General features: G+C 42.2%; 1 protein-coding gene across 4 annotated transcripts in view; it reads right to left on the bottom strand.

Annotated features, from left to right (window-relative positions):
- NT5C2 (5'-nucleotidase, cytosolic II) overlaps positions 1-17,324 on the bottom strand; it is a 64,937-nt gene that overhangs the window by 33,567 nt on the left and 14,046 nt on the right. For all 4 annotated transcript variants that reach the window (XM_059476713.1, XM_059476711.1, XM_059476714.1 and 1 more), the window contains exon 2: positions 7,912-8,032. In XM_059476713.1, coding sequence (XP_059332696.1) covers positions 7,912-8,012 — 101 coding nt within the window. In that variant the 5' untranslated portion in view covers positions 8,013-8,032. The remainder of the gene's footprint in view (positions 1-7,911; positions 8,033-17,324) is intronic.

Raw genomic sequence — 17,324 nt, 5'->3', positions numbered from 1 at the left:
TGTTCAGGACAGGAAATGAGAATGCTTTAATCAATTTAAACTTGCATATGCCTTTGCAGATTAAATGCAGACTAAACAGTGGTAAAAAAAAATAAAAAGAGACCATTTTTACTTCTCTTGTGAAGGCCAAGATAGATGTTGGTTTATTTTGTAAGCACTCAGGACCTCAGTTTTAAATCCTGATAAAGAAATCTCCCATGAACAGCACTCTCCTAGGCACAAGGGAGTGAGAAGCTATTTACAAATATTTACTCCCAGAAACTGACCGGCTTAATTCGGGGTTTTACTCCAAGTAGTAAATATCTGCAGTGCCCTAGAAACTAAAATTAAAAGCTGAGATTAAATCTCTAGCACAGTTTCTGGGAAGAGCCAGGTGCTTCTCAGAAGCCGCAGACTTAGCCCATTCCAAAGCTGTTCTTAAATTCTAATTGAAGGTAGACTCAGCCTGGCTACAAGAATACTGATCAAATCATGGGATCACAGAATGGTCTGGGGTCAGAAGGGACCTTCAAGATCATCCCATTCCAACCCCTGCCATGGGCCACCTTCCACCAGGTCAGGTTTCTCCAAGCCCCATTCAAGCTGACATTGTGTCTGCTGGCTACAAAAAGGTAACATCTCCCCAGAACAAATGCTATAGAGAAATTACAAGAGTTGCTTTTGATGACTATAAAGCAACAGCAACCTGAGGGCCCTAAGAACCTCAACCACCTGAGAGAAAAGATCCTCTGGTCATGAAAGGAAAGGATGAAATAACAAGTTTTTTGCAACTCATCCACATGAAGAAAAATCAAAGAAGATTCCAGATTACAAACAGCAGAAATAATGTCAGAATAAGAGGGCAACTAAAATGATCTAACACTTTCAGGCAAGGAAGTTTTGATGTAGAATAATTTCTCCACTTGCCAGAATCAGGAGAAATCACACTCCCCTCCCCTGAATTTGTTTTTTTCCATTTAGAAAATAGTAACTTCAACTGGAAGCGCTGAAGTTAAAATTTAAGCTGTTCTAAAAACTTCACAGCACTGGGCAGTAAGACAAAACAAACTGCAGGCAGAGCATGAGAACAGCCTCTGCATTCCCTGTGCTGAGGCAGAGGTGAGTATTGCCTAAACCCAGCTGCACACCTGTATGCACCCAGAGCATCTCCTGAAACAGGACACTGCCCTTCCCTTGCCTGCATCTTTTCCTCCTGATGAAAACACAAGCTTTCCATTTCTGCTCTGAGGAATATCCCTGCTCTGAGGAATATCCTGCATTCTGGGCTCCCTGTCAGTGTGGCTGGGGTGACACAAGGTGTGGAGCATGTGGGGAAGGCTCAGGATGTGGTTCCAGGGAGCACATCCCAGCTCCAGGGGCTCTCTGAGCACAGCTGGGACTGGGGAGCAGCGCCTGGACTTGGGGTGGCTGAGCCTGGCACAGATCCCACCTCTGGAAAATCAGACCTGAGGAGCTGTTTTAGGGAAACCTCAAAGCATGTTTCCTCCCTAATGAGTCCTTCCTCAAAGATTAAACCCTGCAGCTGGGCCACAGCAGAAGGCTCTCAATGACTACAGTATTTATTTTCTTTTTGAGCTCTGCGGATTGTGCTGGGTAAGAGAAAAATGTGTTGTATTGAAGGAAGAAGGAACTGCTGAGCATGCAGCAGGGAAGCCACACAGCCCTGATAGCCACAACTCTGCAATTCACAGTCCTTTATAACTTTACAGAAGTACTGGTCTTGGTTTTGTTACTGTTCTTGTCAATCAACTCTGAAGCAGGAACCTAAATCCCAACTCTTCTCAAGTAATACCGGAGAGGAGCAAACACAGAGAAGGAGAAATGTTTATATTTTATTTGTGCAAAACCTCTAAAGAATTGCATGCCCTGAATGAAATTTGCGTGCATAACAGTCTTGTAGTTTGACCAGCAAAATAAACAAAATGCACAGAACTTTACAATTAAGGAGGAACTTGGCACATGGCTCACAATTCCTCATAGCAAAGAAATTAAAATGAACAATGTGAGGCAAGGTTTCTGGAACAGAGCACTTCATAATAATTTTCCAAATGTGTCTAGAAATACCTTGCAGCAATTAGCATTTTTCTGGGCAGTGTGTTTCACTGGAAATTAAATAAATACAAAGAAAATTGCAACACTGCTGAGTGGAACAGCAAATACAGTGGGAGCTGGCTAAGCATGACCTACATGTGTGTTTAAAAGAGCCTGTGGTAGACAGTTGGGCTTGAGCCAGCCACAAAACAGGGACTAACTGGCCAGAAGGCTCAGATTCCCTCTTACTCAGGGTTTAGGAACTTTGGTTAATCTTTGCTTTATGGACAACTTCCATTTTTTAATAAGCTAGAAGATTTAAAAAGAAATAATGGCAACTAAATGGATTAGCTTTTAACAGTCTCCCACGCCCAAGGTCCCTGTGGCCTCTTTAAAAAGGTGAATAATGAAATAAACATCTCTCTACTGTTATGACAACTCAGTGTTCTCAGTATGACCAGCCAGTCCCAGATGTGATCTGCTTGGGGATTTGTGTCACTGCATGACATTGTAGTTCTGGTCTCAGGTGACTTCCACCAGCAGCAGCAAAGTTCCCCACTGACCTTATTTACCTGGTACAAAGCATGTGAGCAATCTTAAGATGACACTACCATATCACCCAAATGTCTCATCTTTGGGTGCTGCATGTTTTGGTAGGTGCCTTAGAGAAGAAATAAATTGCTTTAAATTTTTTAAACCAATGAAATTGTTCTTTGCTAAGTCCTGCCTCTTTAGTAATTCCATATACTATTTTTTATCATACCATTTTGGTTTTATTTTTTAATTCTATTTTATTCCTTCTTCAACCAAATATGAACATTCTGAATATTTGTAATTGTATTTAGAGATAGTATTTGGGCTTGAGATAACTTTAGGGGATGAAATAGCATCAGACAGGGGAAACAAAAGAAGGGCATAAAATTTTCCTGGCCACTTCTAATAACATTTCTAATGTCCCAAAACTTCACAAGTCTAACTGTCCTTGCACAGTTATAGTGACATTAAACTGGAAAACCCAGTAATGACTGGATTCAAAGCCTGATGAGGCTGTATCCAGAAACACAGCCATGAGCACTTCCCTCTGATTCTGCAGCAATCAGATGAAAAGAGAGAGCCTTGGCCATTTCTGTTTTCATTGTTTGGGTTTTCTTCCCAGGCAAGAGCAAAGTGCCAAGAAGCTCACATATGGATTCCATCCCAAAATAACACTTGTCTGCTCCCTGAAACTATTAAAGCTAAGGATCATGGGACATTTAAAATGTAATTTCTTCATTATTAATTTGGCAAGTGGTGTGCTTTTTTGTAAACTCACCCATTCTATGGACTGGACACAGTCCCCCTCCCTCCTCCAGGGTCTAAAGCACTAAACAAAGCAGAGAGAGCCACAGGCTGCCCTCTGTCACACAGATGCCACCACACAGGTCCCAGGGGACACCAGGACAGACCATGGCCAGCAGAGCCTCCAGAGCTGCCCAGCACATGGGAACACCACACATGGCCTGTCCAGTTGTGTTCCATGCAAAGAGCACTTTCAGACTGCTAAAGATTTGTTCTGGTTTTCCACCTCAGTGAACTGATCATTTTGAAGGGACTTTAAATATAACTCACCTAAACAGATAGACAGTTTCAAGTCTCACAGCCTTGTTTATACAACATTTCCACCTGTTTGCAATCACTGATGATCCAGTAACAATTAAGTAAAGAAACAAAATTAGCAGTGAATAGCCCAGAGTCTACAAATTTAAACAAGCTAAAGTACATCTTTAATCCATGAAATCAAAACAACCAATTGGCAATCCTTTTGCTTTGTCATTATAAAAGCATATACTAGTTTTAAATCCAGAATCTCAGTGTATAGTAACAGCTAAAATCACTTATATCACCACCATAAGGTGCTCTGAAAGCAAACTGAAGTACAAAACTATGAAGCAACTTACTTAATACTCTATCAGCAGTCAGCAGGAGAATTAGGATTAGGAATCATGTTGCCACACACCCTGCACTAGCCAGTAAACAAGAGAGCAAGAAAAAACCCCAACAGTTAAAACAACAACAGAAACCCCACATTCAGGATGAGAAGTCTCAAATTATTCTGGTGCAAAATGGTAGAAGCATCCCAAAGCCAGTATGTTTAACAAAAATGCCATTTCAGCCTTACTGCTCTGTTAAGCCAAAACCACAGATAAATAAATATAAGTGCAAATACCTGTTTCCTGGATCTTGGTAACTGTCAGTAACAAGAGTGGATGGAACACCAACTTTTTCCATTATTTGCTTTAACTAGATGGGGTTGCTATTTAAACCCTAAAGAGCTATGTGAGATAATCCAGAGGGTGCCTAGAAGTGCTCACTCCAAGTTAAAAAATAGACACTAGGGCAATTTGGTGGCTCAGAGTCAACCTAGTTCTTGCCTAATTACAATCCCATTAAATGACAGTGCTCCTCCAGAAAAGTGATCTGGAGATTATCCTCTACCCGGAAAAGTCAACAAGCAGCACACGAGGGAGGCGGCCTCACCACCACAAACACCAGGGAAAAGCCTCCCAAGAACTGCACATCCATTTTATTTCTGAATTAAAATCTGTGTTGCCAATAGCACAGTAATGCAGTATCCTCTTACCAGTGACCTCTGCTAGAGAATGAGTAACATGCAGCTTGCATATTAATTCATCCTCAGACCTCACCTCCGACAGGCGCCAGCAGTGTTGTGTAACAAGGTCTGACAGCAACACCAGCCAACCAAGAGCTTTCATCAAAGTTGGCAGAAATTCCCTGAAGATAAAACCCCACCACTTCTCCTCCCCAACAGATTCTTCTGATTCTATAGCTATAAAAATTTGATTCTGAACATTCTTGCCCATGGCATTCAGATATGATTACGATATAGTCATTATACTCTGAGTCAGTATGCACTACACCAGTTAAACCAGTCTCAACTGGGACTTCTGCCAACAATTATTATATGTTGAACATCCATCCATCAATTATGATACAATTAGAAGTGCAGCACCTGAAAAAACAAATTCCAAGTAAGAATGAACACTGTAAACTATAACTATTAGAGTGGTATCTTCAGAGGTAATTTTTTAAAAGTTTTTTAAAGGTTTAATGGTCACAAGAACATTATATTTATTTTTAAAGGTAAACTATTTTGCTTTTGGAAGCTTTTCCCCTTATTTTGTCTGAATTCATTTACAATTCAAGCATATCAAATCTGGTGTACTTCATGGGAACAAGAATGATTGGCCTAGGTATCTCCACCAGGATTTAAGTAAGCATGAAGCAAACAAACAGTGAAACAAGTTTTTTAAATTTCACACTTCAGAACAATAAGAATTCCTAGCAGCATTTAGAAAATCTGCTGAATTTGAGCTCAACTAGGCTTTCAACACAGTAACAAAAGCTAGTCCCACTTATTCTCATCTGTAAATGTGGTGTAGCAGCCAAGCTGCTCCAGCCTTTCAGACTGGGCCTATAAAATAACTTTGACCAGCTTTAAGGTAAGAAAAACATAATAGGTTAAAATGCAATGTTCTTATTGGTTTTGTTTCTAAGTCACTTTAGATTTATGTTTTCAAGAATTCTTCCTTTAGCTGCTGGAGTAAGGGAAAAAAAAAGAGACAGAAAAAAAAAGAAGAAAGAGAAAATAATCTCGACAATGACACCATGTATTTTCTATTTCTCTTTTTCATAAAATTTACAGTGCTTCAGCAAAGAAGCAGAAGAGAGTCAGAGCATACCTGGACCTTAGTGAAACAAATTCACATCCTACAACTCCTGGCTGTGACCAGCACATGTATTCTGCATATAAAGCATTAATAAAACACTAAAAAATATAATATCAAACACCAAGGGGAAATAACTTCAGTCATACTTTATCATGTCAAGTTTGCACTTTTTAAAGTAACATCACATCTGTTAACACTACGGCCATGAAAAGTACCAGAAATAGAAATCTGACAACACTGCCTCTGGAATGAAGTTGTTTCAGATTCTCACAATACTGGATTATCAAAATAACTCCCATGAAACTGGTATACCAAAGCCATTAATAGCACGGATTTATACTGCAGTCTTGGCATCAGGTTCTCTCATTCTCTCCCATTCCCTCCCTCTCTCTCCCTTTGAAAGAGGATAGCAATTCCAAAACAAAAACGTGCCTCTCCTTAATATTGTGCTTCCCTAGTATTTCCAATGTTGTGCTTCCCATAAAAATCTGAGATGCTAGCAGCATTTCTGCTCAGTATGTTTTGCCTAAGACATTTCTAAAACACGTACCTAAACTTTACCACAGACTAATTTTGGGCCACCAGATCCCAGCTCCTAGTGGGAAGCCCTCCTTTATGTGACTGCACTCCCATCTTCCACAAGGAAATTCTTTCTGAAAGTAAGGATTTCTTACACAAGTAAGGGTAAACATGATGAGGACTTGAATGTATGAACTCTTAAAGACAAGCACAGCTTCCTTTTGATCCTGTACAACATTAAGCAAACTGTCAGCATTTAAACATAAAAAATGTTAAGGAAATACTTAGGAAAAAATATAGGTATGACTCTGACTTGACTTCCATCAATCTGACTCAGGAGTAACACAGCTGAAGTTTTAAATAAATTTATGACACAAAGGTAAACCTGTCAATGACTGCAACAAGGTGAAGATTTTTTGACAGGGAATGGTATAAAATCTCTCTCTTCTTACATGCTATATATAGTTACATTCATTAAATGTAACTGTATCTGTCCATATCTGACAGACCAGCTGACAGAGAGATTCAAATAATGCCACCACTTAGGACATGTTGCTCAAACATATTCACTGGAAATTGGAAAGCTTTGGAAATGCATCACAGGATCCATCACTTAGCCCTGGACACTGCAACTTGCACAACCTGGCCAATCATATGATGCACTGAGGCATTTTTCTCAAATTAGATTCCATTTGGAGAATCAAAGGATATCTAACACTTCCAAAACACTTCCCCAGAAATACCACCAATGTGAATCACAAATGCAACGTGGCATTTAAGCATGAGGTTAAATGTTTCTGTTTCTACATCAGACATACATTTCCCCTTCTGCTGAATATCCTCTCATCATCACACTGTATGACTTCTCAAAATAACGAAGCTAAACTTTGAAGATACACCTCCCACAAACAGAATACTGACAATTACTAGATACTGTTGTTTTTAACTCTGTAGCAGTCCAGACATCTGATAAGGATACAGACTTCATCCCACTTTTATGCTCTATGCTTGGAACCTTGAGAGCTGTGGCCTAAATTCTTGGATCGGCCAAACCTCCAATGTGATCTTGTAAAAACAACCTAGTGCCTGCAGTTTGATTCTCAAACTATAAACTGAGTGATAACATTCCTTTTATTTTGAACTCTGATGGATTTAGGTACACCTAACAGTGAAAAGGCTGGGCCCTTGCCTAGTGCTCCTGCATGCTCCTGTGGTCACACAGTTAATCACACCAGGTGTAATTCTCAAACAATTTCTGATGCCATTTGATTTCTTGCTTATTCATATTTGTACATTCCAGTGTCTAAGGCTCTGCTCTCCCAGCGTGCGCTGCAATAATTATTATAAAACCTCTGCCACTGATTATTTATTGACTTGAAAGCTTCTATCCAGAATCTGACTTTAATTAATCTTTTGACTGCAATAAGAAGCACATCATCACTCACTCTAGTACATGCATCTCAATTCAGAGTTTTGCAAACTCCTACAGGCCAATACTCCACCATGTTCTAAGCTCTCTTCTACCAACTTCTACGAGGAAGGTAAGAACAACCTTCCTGTTTTACTAACAAGCCAAAAACCCCCAAGAAACGTGGGGTTTATGTTCAGTTTTGGAGCTCCAGGGACGCCTTACCGGTGATAGGCTTCCCGGCGGTACTTTTTCAGAGCGTGCCCATCCATGTTCGCAGGGAGATCTGCTGCATTCTGCAGTCGGTCGCTCCATGAGGTTGTCATCTTCAAATGCTTACTTATTTCTGAAAGAGATAGAAAAGAAAAACTTGCTTAAGCTCAAAGCTTGTTTTGCCAGGTACCTTGCAAGACTTCCTGAGTGGCCCGACCTGAGTATGCAGGTCAAGTAAGATGCTGCTCTTTGAGATGTTAAAACAGAGAGCTGGGAAGGCTGTTTTATATGGCTGCAAAGACATTCCTATCTATTGTGGTGAAAAATGCCTTTATAAACAAAGACCTTGTTTTCATTGCTGAAAAGGGGTATTTTTTGATGCTAGAGTTACCAATATGCATTACCTGTAGGTGATAGAAAATCCTCAATACATGAGATAAATTCAGCAGTGTAAACTGTACAAGCCCCACTGGGACTGACCTTGCCACTTTTACCACAGAGTGAAAACAAAGAGCCTTGTCCCTGGCCATTTGATCTCTAAGCAAAGACAAAGCTTCAAACTGATGCTAAATTAGCAGAAACAATTGGAAGGAAAGTAGAAAGATGATCCTTTGTCCTCTGCAGGTCAGACACATTCAGGCAGAGCAAGAACGCACTGCAAACCTGTAACCCGAGCGATGCAAATATTCACCAGCAGATCCTCACAAACACGAGCACCCCTTCTCAAGTGCTGGCTGTCACCACCCAACCACAGACAGTCCTTCTCATCAGGAGGGCCCTGCTATGAGGAAAGAGGGGCACCTTTCCCAATTTTGTTGTTAGCACGCCTGGTGTAACCTACACAACTGCTGGAGTGCAGGTCTTGGCTTGTTTGCTCTTCTTAAAAGAAACAAAAACACCCACAAACTACATGGGTAATGATATAGCAACTACATCTGGACACCTCTAAAATATGACTGCATTCATTTTACAGGAGGGAATTTATTGATTCCAGTGAAGAAGAGAGCAGAGTAAGTGTTCAAACCAGTGCTAGAAGTCACAGTGCTCTCAGTGTCACATGCATGCCCCTCAAGGAAATGCGTATAATTTCTTAATTTTAAATTCTATTAAATAGCAACAGTTCCAATTGTCACAGCACTTCTTAGTATATTTACCTACTATCTGCTGGTCATAAACATCAGAGAGTACAAACCCTTGCTGTACTCAGAGAGCAGACAGCCTGTCTGTAAAAAATACGTTCCTCCTCCTCCTCCAGCATTCTCCCAGTTACTATAACCAAGGTTTACAAATGCATCTTCTGCCACATCCAAAAGGTCACCAAATCCAGGCCCTGGCAGGCAGCCCAAGAGACTGCATGCCACTGCTGAGAGCTCTCCCCCTGAATTCCCTGCCACACACCCAGGAGAGGAGGTCACCACAGCGAGAGGCTGATGGGCCATTCCAGCCAGCCACAGCTTCCACAACAGGGCATGCAGGGAGAATCAGCTTCCAAAATAGCCCCAGCCACAGCCACCAAGGGCTTTACAAGCAATTACCAGCTATCTATTTGAGCCGTGCCCAAAGGCAGACAGAAGGCACACAGGACACAGAAGTGAACGCCCCTCGGGCACCGACCTGCTCCCATTTCACTGGGAAGGGAGGGCACTGCCTGCAGCAAGGCTGCTCAGGGACAGCAGGGCTGCTCAGGAGAGGAGCAGTGCTCCTGCAAGGGTCACAGACCTAGCCAAGGCATGCAGCAGAGGGAGTGAGCTGGGAACACCCCAAGTCTGCAAACCACAGCAAGGGCTTGTGCTCTCTGAGGGTGGAAAAGCAGCCTCTCCATGGACATTTCAAGATGGTCCAGATCTTGGTCTATTTTGAAGCTACTAGCCTAGAGCTCTAGATTTGGGTCCAAGAGACACACTCATTGAAGGCCTCTAAAAGGCACATTAAAAAGCTCTGAAAAGACTCTTGCATGGCTAGCCTTAGGACTGTTAGACAGCTCTGGGTCTAGATCTTCCAAACAAGTTCAAATCCAAGCTTCCTGCTGTTTAGAAGGGCTACACCACTCTGCTCACCCAGCCAGACACACAGCAAGATTCAAACATTTACACCCACAGACTACGCCAGAGACATCGTGTTCTGCCAGCCTCTTCCCATTTCCTCTGCTTCCATCCCCACACCAGCACATCACATGCTGACACAGGTACTGGGCTAGGACTGCTTCCAGAGGCCATCCATGCCAGACAGTACACACCGACAGCATCCTACAAAATATCCTCAAATCCAGATGGCAGAAGGATTTTAGCAGGCTACCTTTGTAAAATCCATTCTAATATAAGGAATCAGTGAAGCAGTTTGAGCTCCTATGTGATGAAACCCTCCTGTACAGTATGAGAAACCAGATAGCATCATTTCATGTGTGTTGGGATTCAAAAAGCTGAGACTTGAGGAAGCCACAAAAATCTGAGTTTCCATAATTAAGCAAAGAAGGCCTGACTTATTTTAATAATCCAGCAGTATTTTGCTGTAGATGCAATCAACACAGTTTGCAGGCACAACAAGGTTTGTAGACAGAGACAGTATCTTTTATTAGACCAACTGGTACGGCTGGAAAAAATAGACAGGCTCTTGGGTACACAAGCTTGCAAGTTTTCAAATTCTAAAGATTCTTCTAATGAAAAATATTACCTCTACCATCAGGCTTTGCCTTGATTTATTAAAATATTTCTTCTAATGTTCACATAGCATTAAGTAGCAAAAAAATATGCTGAAGGTTTCTATTACACGTACTCAAAGGCAGGCTTACAGCTTAGCAGGCTCCACTGACACTGTGACAACAGCTTGCTGCCCTGAAACAAAACAGTGACAACTGACAAAATATATTGCGAGGGACCTTCGCCATCCCAAAGTCTTACTCATGCAAAAAGCCTCACAGACTTCACTGAAATTGTTCTGTGCTTCAAAGGCATAAAAAACAGCCTGCTTGCGTGGGTAAGAAACCTGGGACCTGGTCCCTGAATACAAATTCCCTCTTCCAAATAGACAGGAAAAATAGGAAGGACAGAATCACTCCATAGACTTGTAAGCCCCTGGAATAAACATCTAGGAGAGCAGGCAGACAGCCGGGCAGGATTCTCAACTCCAAGCAACTGAAATATGATGCATCTTTCTTTAGTTACAAATCTATTTTTGAAATCAATAATCTGTAAATAGCTTCACATAAAAATAGAAATCTTTACATAGATAAAGCCTGTCAGAACACATCCCCATAATTTATTGCAAACATGCTCCTTGCTTGTGCTGTCTTAATTAAACATCTGATACCATTTATGGTACAGGATTCCTTTTGAAAAGGTATTTAGATCTCAGCTGCAAAGCTTTGATACAGAGTTGTTGCCCAGCACATATGCTTTGGTCCAAAAGAACGTGAGATTTTTAGCATACATTTTGAATTAAGTCCATTTGTCAGATTTTAGATGATTTAAAGTATTGTCCATAGTGTATTCTTTCAAACAAAAGAAATATAAATTAAATAAAATGTTCCAAAGCATTTGCCTTCAAGTTTTACTATTACTTTTTAAATCTTTTTCAGGCAGCCAATAGTTAGAAATTTCTGCACCTGATAATATCCGACATGCTCATGCTAAATGCACTGATTGCCTCTCTTTTTTTTCCTGAGTTCGTCTTGACACTTTGATGATGCAGTGCCAAATCAGAGGCACACACATGAAAAGAGAGATGAACAAAACTCTGGTGACAATCCCACAGTTTCCAGGATATTCTCCGAGAGCTTACACAGCCGAAAACAAAAGCATCCCTAGCAGGAGCCAAGGTTGTAGCGTACTCACACTGACTCACCGTGCTCTACATCTGCCTCTGCTCACACATTATACCTTGGCAGCACAGCCCACACACGGTGGAGAGCGAGCAGAGGGAAAATCACCACGCCCAGGGCCCTCAGGAGCTCAGCAGCTCCGTGTCTAGCCGGAGCTGTGGGAGGACAGACGAGTCTGTGACACCCCTGCCAAGCCTGGAGCAGCTCCTGGCTCCCTGCTGCAGCGCTGCTCCATCTCAAAGTGCTCTGTGGGGCTCTCAGCAAGGGAGCAGCAAACCACCCTAAAATCCTAAATCCCTGCAAAAAGCAAAGGGAGCAGGAATAGGGCTGGTTTGTTGGTGACTCATGTTGAATTCCTGGTCTGGGTCATGACAAAGCCTCACGAATAGGGCAGGGGAGGGGAAAAGCGACGTCTTCTGTCCATGTAAGGGTGGTTAGGAAAATCAGGTGACTCACTTTCTAGGAGCAGTACACTCCCTTCACTGAGCGCAGAAGTAGCTTGCACCTTGATCAGGCTAGGCACTTGGGACAGCGAGCACTGCAGGAGGTGAAATCCACCCAGGTTAGCATCACATCTCCTGATCCTCTGGGAGGGACAGTGAAAGGAGGCCAGGACTGTGTCATCCCCCTCAATGGCACCTCCCAGTGCCACTGTGCCAGCAGGGGCTGGGCAGGCTCCTGGCCTCACCAGGAGTGCCATTCTCACACCTGCCATCCCAAAGCACTTCGCCAGCTCCCACTCACATAATGCATTTAGTCAGCTAGGGACAGCAAGGCCCAGTGAAGGTTATAACACAGAGCAAGTGGGAAGCAAATGCAGAAGCACTAATTCCTCCGTCCCTGTGCAAAAGTCAGTCTGAGTTCCTAGCGCTGTCAGGATAAATCACAGATACACTGCATGTTCCTAGCACAGTATACTTTTACACAAATTCAAATTTCAGTACTTAGCATCAACTGGCAGACACAGAGAGGTCACCCTGTACTGAGAAGGCACAGAGCAGCAGGCTTCTGATGGGCTCCAAGACACAGGGGTTGCACGGATGCATGGGTGCCAAATGATGCTCTGATTTTATTCTGAACTGCAGCTCTACACACTAGCTGTAAGTTCACATAGCTCCTTCCCTCTCCCCCACAGCCCTGGGATAACAATTCAAACCACTCTTGTCTTTCACTGCCAACACTTCTGCTTGATGGCCAAAGGCAAACTGTTTCCAAAAGGTGTTTTTAATTAGCAATGCTTTCAGAAAATTAATATGTCCATGATTTGAGAGATAAGCAATGATGCTTGTAAATTTCTAAATCAGAAAATTGACCTTTTTTCCCTCCCTTCCTTGGGCCTAAAGTTAAATTCTTCACTTGAAGATCTTCCACTTCTGTGTGGTTGCCTATCTGACAGCAAGGCTTCACGTTCATTATGGCAGGACAGGCAAAACACATCCTTCATATGAGAAAATTAAATTACTTCCAAGAGACACTTCAAAGCGTACTCTCACCTCATGGTAATTGAGGTTGGCTTTAAGCAGGATAATTCTGTATACTGATTACAGGGTATTAAAGAGGTAGAGAGCTGCTGTTAAGAACCTGTTAAGGTTAACCACAGATGTGTAGTGAGCTTACAGGTGCCACTTGTGGTATCCAAAGATCCACTGGATTACATTAGATTGATAACACTCCCCTTGCTCCATGGATCACACTAAACCTCCTAGCTCCAAGCATACTGGCTCTGACTCTTCCTACAGGAAGGGGGTAGCAGTTACTCTTGGACACCACCACAGGGCTTACATCATGAAGCTGCTTTTTCAAGAGTGTGCTTTTGGTGAAATTGGTAAAGCATTCCTAGTTGTACATTCATTTGACTATGGTCTGACTGGTAGACAATGGTAACTCATGGACTACTTCTGAACAGGTAAGATATAAGAAAGGAGAATTCTACTCATCCCATTTATTATGGTATTTGATCTAATTTCAGGCTGAATTTTATCTGTTTTAAAACCAGATGCTAAAGTAACGTCTGTGTATCAGATACACTGTAAAATATATTTAACAAAATCCTGCTTATGTTACATGGATTTTTAAATCAAATTTTTCTACTGACAACCATACCCACAGAGTGGCTGTGCATTTCCTAGACCTCCAGCAATACTCCAGGACCTCAATGCATTAGGTCCTAAACCCCAGAAGTACATTAATTTGGAGTTTCTTCTCGTGCCCATCCATTTCTATCCAAGGAGTTCTATTCTTTCAGCAATTCCAAGCAGCACTAGTTCATTAAAATATTTTAAGTATTATTTAATTATCATCAATGTTATGGATGGTTAGAATAGAATTTGGAAAACTATGAAATCTGCATTGCAACTCTGAGGAGCAAACCTTAAATCTGACCCTTTTACCATGAGAGTACCATGAGACCATCCATTCTCCTCATCTATCTGCAAATTAGTTTAATGCCTTGAAACAGGAGCTCCATTCTCCAGTGAGCTCATAACTGTATTTTCTACATTCTGTACACCTCGTGCTTCTCACTATCTCTTCCAGAACTACCATTTTAGTTATTTCCAATTTACTGCTTTTTACATAAAGAGTTTGTTAGGGGTAATGCTATTTTTTCCACTCCAGTGTGCCCCGCTGTCCCAGCACTAGAAAAAAAAAGAAGGATCATACTTAAGGAATGCAAGACTTGGTCCAGAAGCACAAGAGCTACGTCACAGAGAAGAATTAGCAAACATGAGCTCTCAAAGAAATGCTGCAGCTGCAGGTCAAATCTGATCCTTGGGTGTACAAGACTACCAAGCAGGACTCTGTGTCTCTCTCTGTCACTGACACAAACTGCTGGAAAACTGTCTTCAGCTGGCTGTCCCCATTCAGAAAGGAATGCACTGAGAAAGGAATAAAGCTGTGAGAGAGAGTAAGGCTGGAGTGGAAGGCTGCCAGTGTACAAAGAGCAGCTCTGCAGGTGATTTGAAAATGGTCTAGAAGCATTTGCACACAGGCAAGCAGCCTGAATGTGGAGGGTTCTCAGTCTAGCAATAACAGAACAAGACCTCATGACTGGAAGTTAAATTAATCAACCAACACAAAAATATTAACAGAGAGGAGAGATAGCTATGAAAAAACAAATTTCTGAAATCATCATCAGAGGGCTCTTAATGAAGTGTGTGGGTGTTCCAATCAGCCTTTTTTTTTTTCACAGAGTCAAGAATTAATGCAGAAAAGTCAAATAGTCTGAGCTATACAGCAGGTCAGTCAAACTGAGTATTATGCCTTCCTCAACTTATACCCCAATACCTCAGTGGATATGAGGCTGAGATGCAACCAGTATTCAAAAGAAACCTCCAGAGAGTGGTTTCACATGGACAGAAGATGAATGGATAAATAAAGGCTCTTTGGAGCCAACACCAATATAAATCATGGACCAATGTAAACCATGCATCCCAAACTCTCCTCCTTGGGAAAAGGCCCTCAGCAGCCTGCAGCAACCTCTGCCACAAAGGTTCCCAAACTGCTGCCCAACTGAGCACCTGCCAAAGGCAAGCATGGACCTGGCTACAAAGATGTTCTCACTGCCTTTTGTTTCCAGCTGTTAAATTCCAGCAAGAAACGCGTAACATAATTCAAATACTTCACTCACATTGTTTTTCCCATTAGCAATTGCTCTGGTTGCCCAGAGTCTAGGGAGATTAAAAACAAGAGATTAATTTGATCCCTTTGCTGTAATACAGCTCACCCTACAGAAACTATTCATAGCATATTCCTTTTAAAATATTTATCAGACTTCCCATATATTTGATTTAGCTGAAAAATTGGGCAGTAAACTTTGATGCCAGTGCCCACCACAACAGGAATTCAATGTCTGAATGACACCTTCAAATACTTTATTTGCTACACAGGTGAAGCCTGACAGCGTGCCAGCCAAGCTGTAGGTTAACATAAAGATCACAAAAGGCAGAAATGTCAGCATGGAAGTATACACACTGAGTTCTGCATATCAGAAAGGGAAGTCAAGATATTTTTTTTATTCCAACTCTTTTTTTTACATCAGAACAATGTGCTGGCAAGAACAGACAAATGTAATCCCTGGTACTCAGCAGACAGAGCACTGCTCCCCATTCTCTAAGGGAAGTTTCCCTTCCCTTGTCACCCCTAGGTAGCACCACTGATGTTCAGCCTGTTCAAGGGTCTATTCCCACCTCAGGGCAGCTGAACGCCGTGTGAGTCACAGCTCCCAAAGGGAAGAACAAGATGAGACAAGCCCTCCCCAGGGAGAGAGCTGGGAAGCCACCCTGCCACATACCAATTTCAAACCCAGGAGCAACTGCCACTCTAACCTGCTATTAAGGATTATACAACAGGAGCTCTTCTGGCAGCAGATCAGAGTGTCTCAAAACAATGATGCTTTTCATTAGATTCCACTGTGTTTTGGGAAGCAAATGCAGATCTAACAGGCCTTTCCAGAAACATGGCAGCAACTGACAAAGTATTTGAGATGCACAGCTGGGCTCAGTGGCACAGCCATTCTGAGAGCATGCAACCAGGACAGCTTGGATAATGCAAACAGCCAAAAGTTCACTTAGGACATTTTTATTGTCTTTCCTTACTGACTGAGCTTACTGGCAAAAAACCCCTCGTCTCTGATGATCACATCCCTGCTTCATTAATATTTTAAGGGAAAAGAAAATATACTGAAACTTCATTCTAGCTTTTTTCTAGTCTTGAAAAAGAAGAAGGATGATTTTTTTAGACACACTTGGACCCTCTTCCATGTAGGATGGGCCCTCTCTACACATTTATGGGCTCCACAACCAGATGTGACAGCAGAATCAGCATCTGAACCATCTCTGCAGGCTGGAAATACGTGCTCACATCTCCCTCCAGCCTCAGCAGAAAGGTTTCCCTGCTCAGCCCTAGTGAGGAGAGCCAACCGGCTGCTCAGCCTGAGTCCCAGGGCTCCAGACACAGCACTTGCCAAAGGACACGCTGCTGAGTAAAGAACTGGGGAACACTGGCTCCTCCTTCATTAAAAAAGGGATTGAAAATAAACACTGAGATCAACAGCTGAAAACAATCCAATAATTCTGAGAACTGCTCTGTCAAAACCAGTGAGAACTTTCTTTCCCTGCTAAGAGGTTTTTTTTTCCAATGCCATTCCCTTCTCCTCCCACCTTCTTTAAGGAAAAAGCTGACCAAATGCTCATACACTAACCTGGTCTCTCTTCTTTTTGAGAACTTACCCAACAGTAAGAGACAAATCTTTGACAAATAAACCCATCTTTCAAAAAACCAGATGACTGTGGAAGTATGCCAGACATAGAATAATACCCAGCAAAGCCATGGAGCTCATACACAAAACTCAGCCAATTTTCAACTTGCTATTTGTTCACAAAACCCAAACCAAAATAACAAAAGTCCTGAGCTGCAAAGGGCACTGTGAAAATAAATACAGGATAATTTAGTAAGGAGGATCCTGATTCTCTGCTATCCTAACACACAGGGTTCCAGACACATACCAGCCTAATACAGACTTCACAGGCTTCCTGCTTTCATCCATAGAATGGTTACCCACCTGCCTTCCCTGAGCCTTCCCTGAGGCTGATCCAGCCTTTCAGGTGAG

The sequence above is a fragment of the Ammospiza nelsoni genome, chromosome 8, assembly GCF_027579445.1.
Source record: "Ammospiza nelsoni isolate bAmmNel1 chromosome 8, bAmmNel1.pri, whole genome shotgun sequence".
In the NCBI taxonomy this organism is placed as follows: Eukaryota; Metazoa; Chordata; class Aves; order Passeriformes; family Passerellidae; genus Ammospiza; species Ammospiza nelsoni.
Note: the sequence above shows the minus strand (reverse complement) of the source record. Positions and strands in the feature narration are given on the sequence as shown.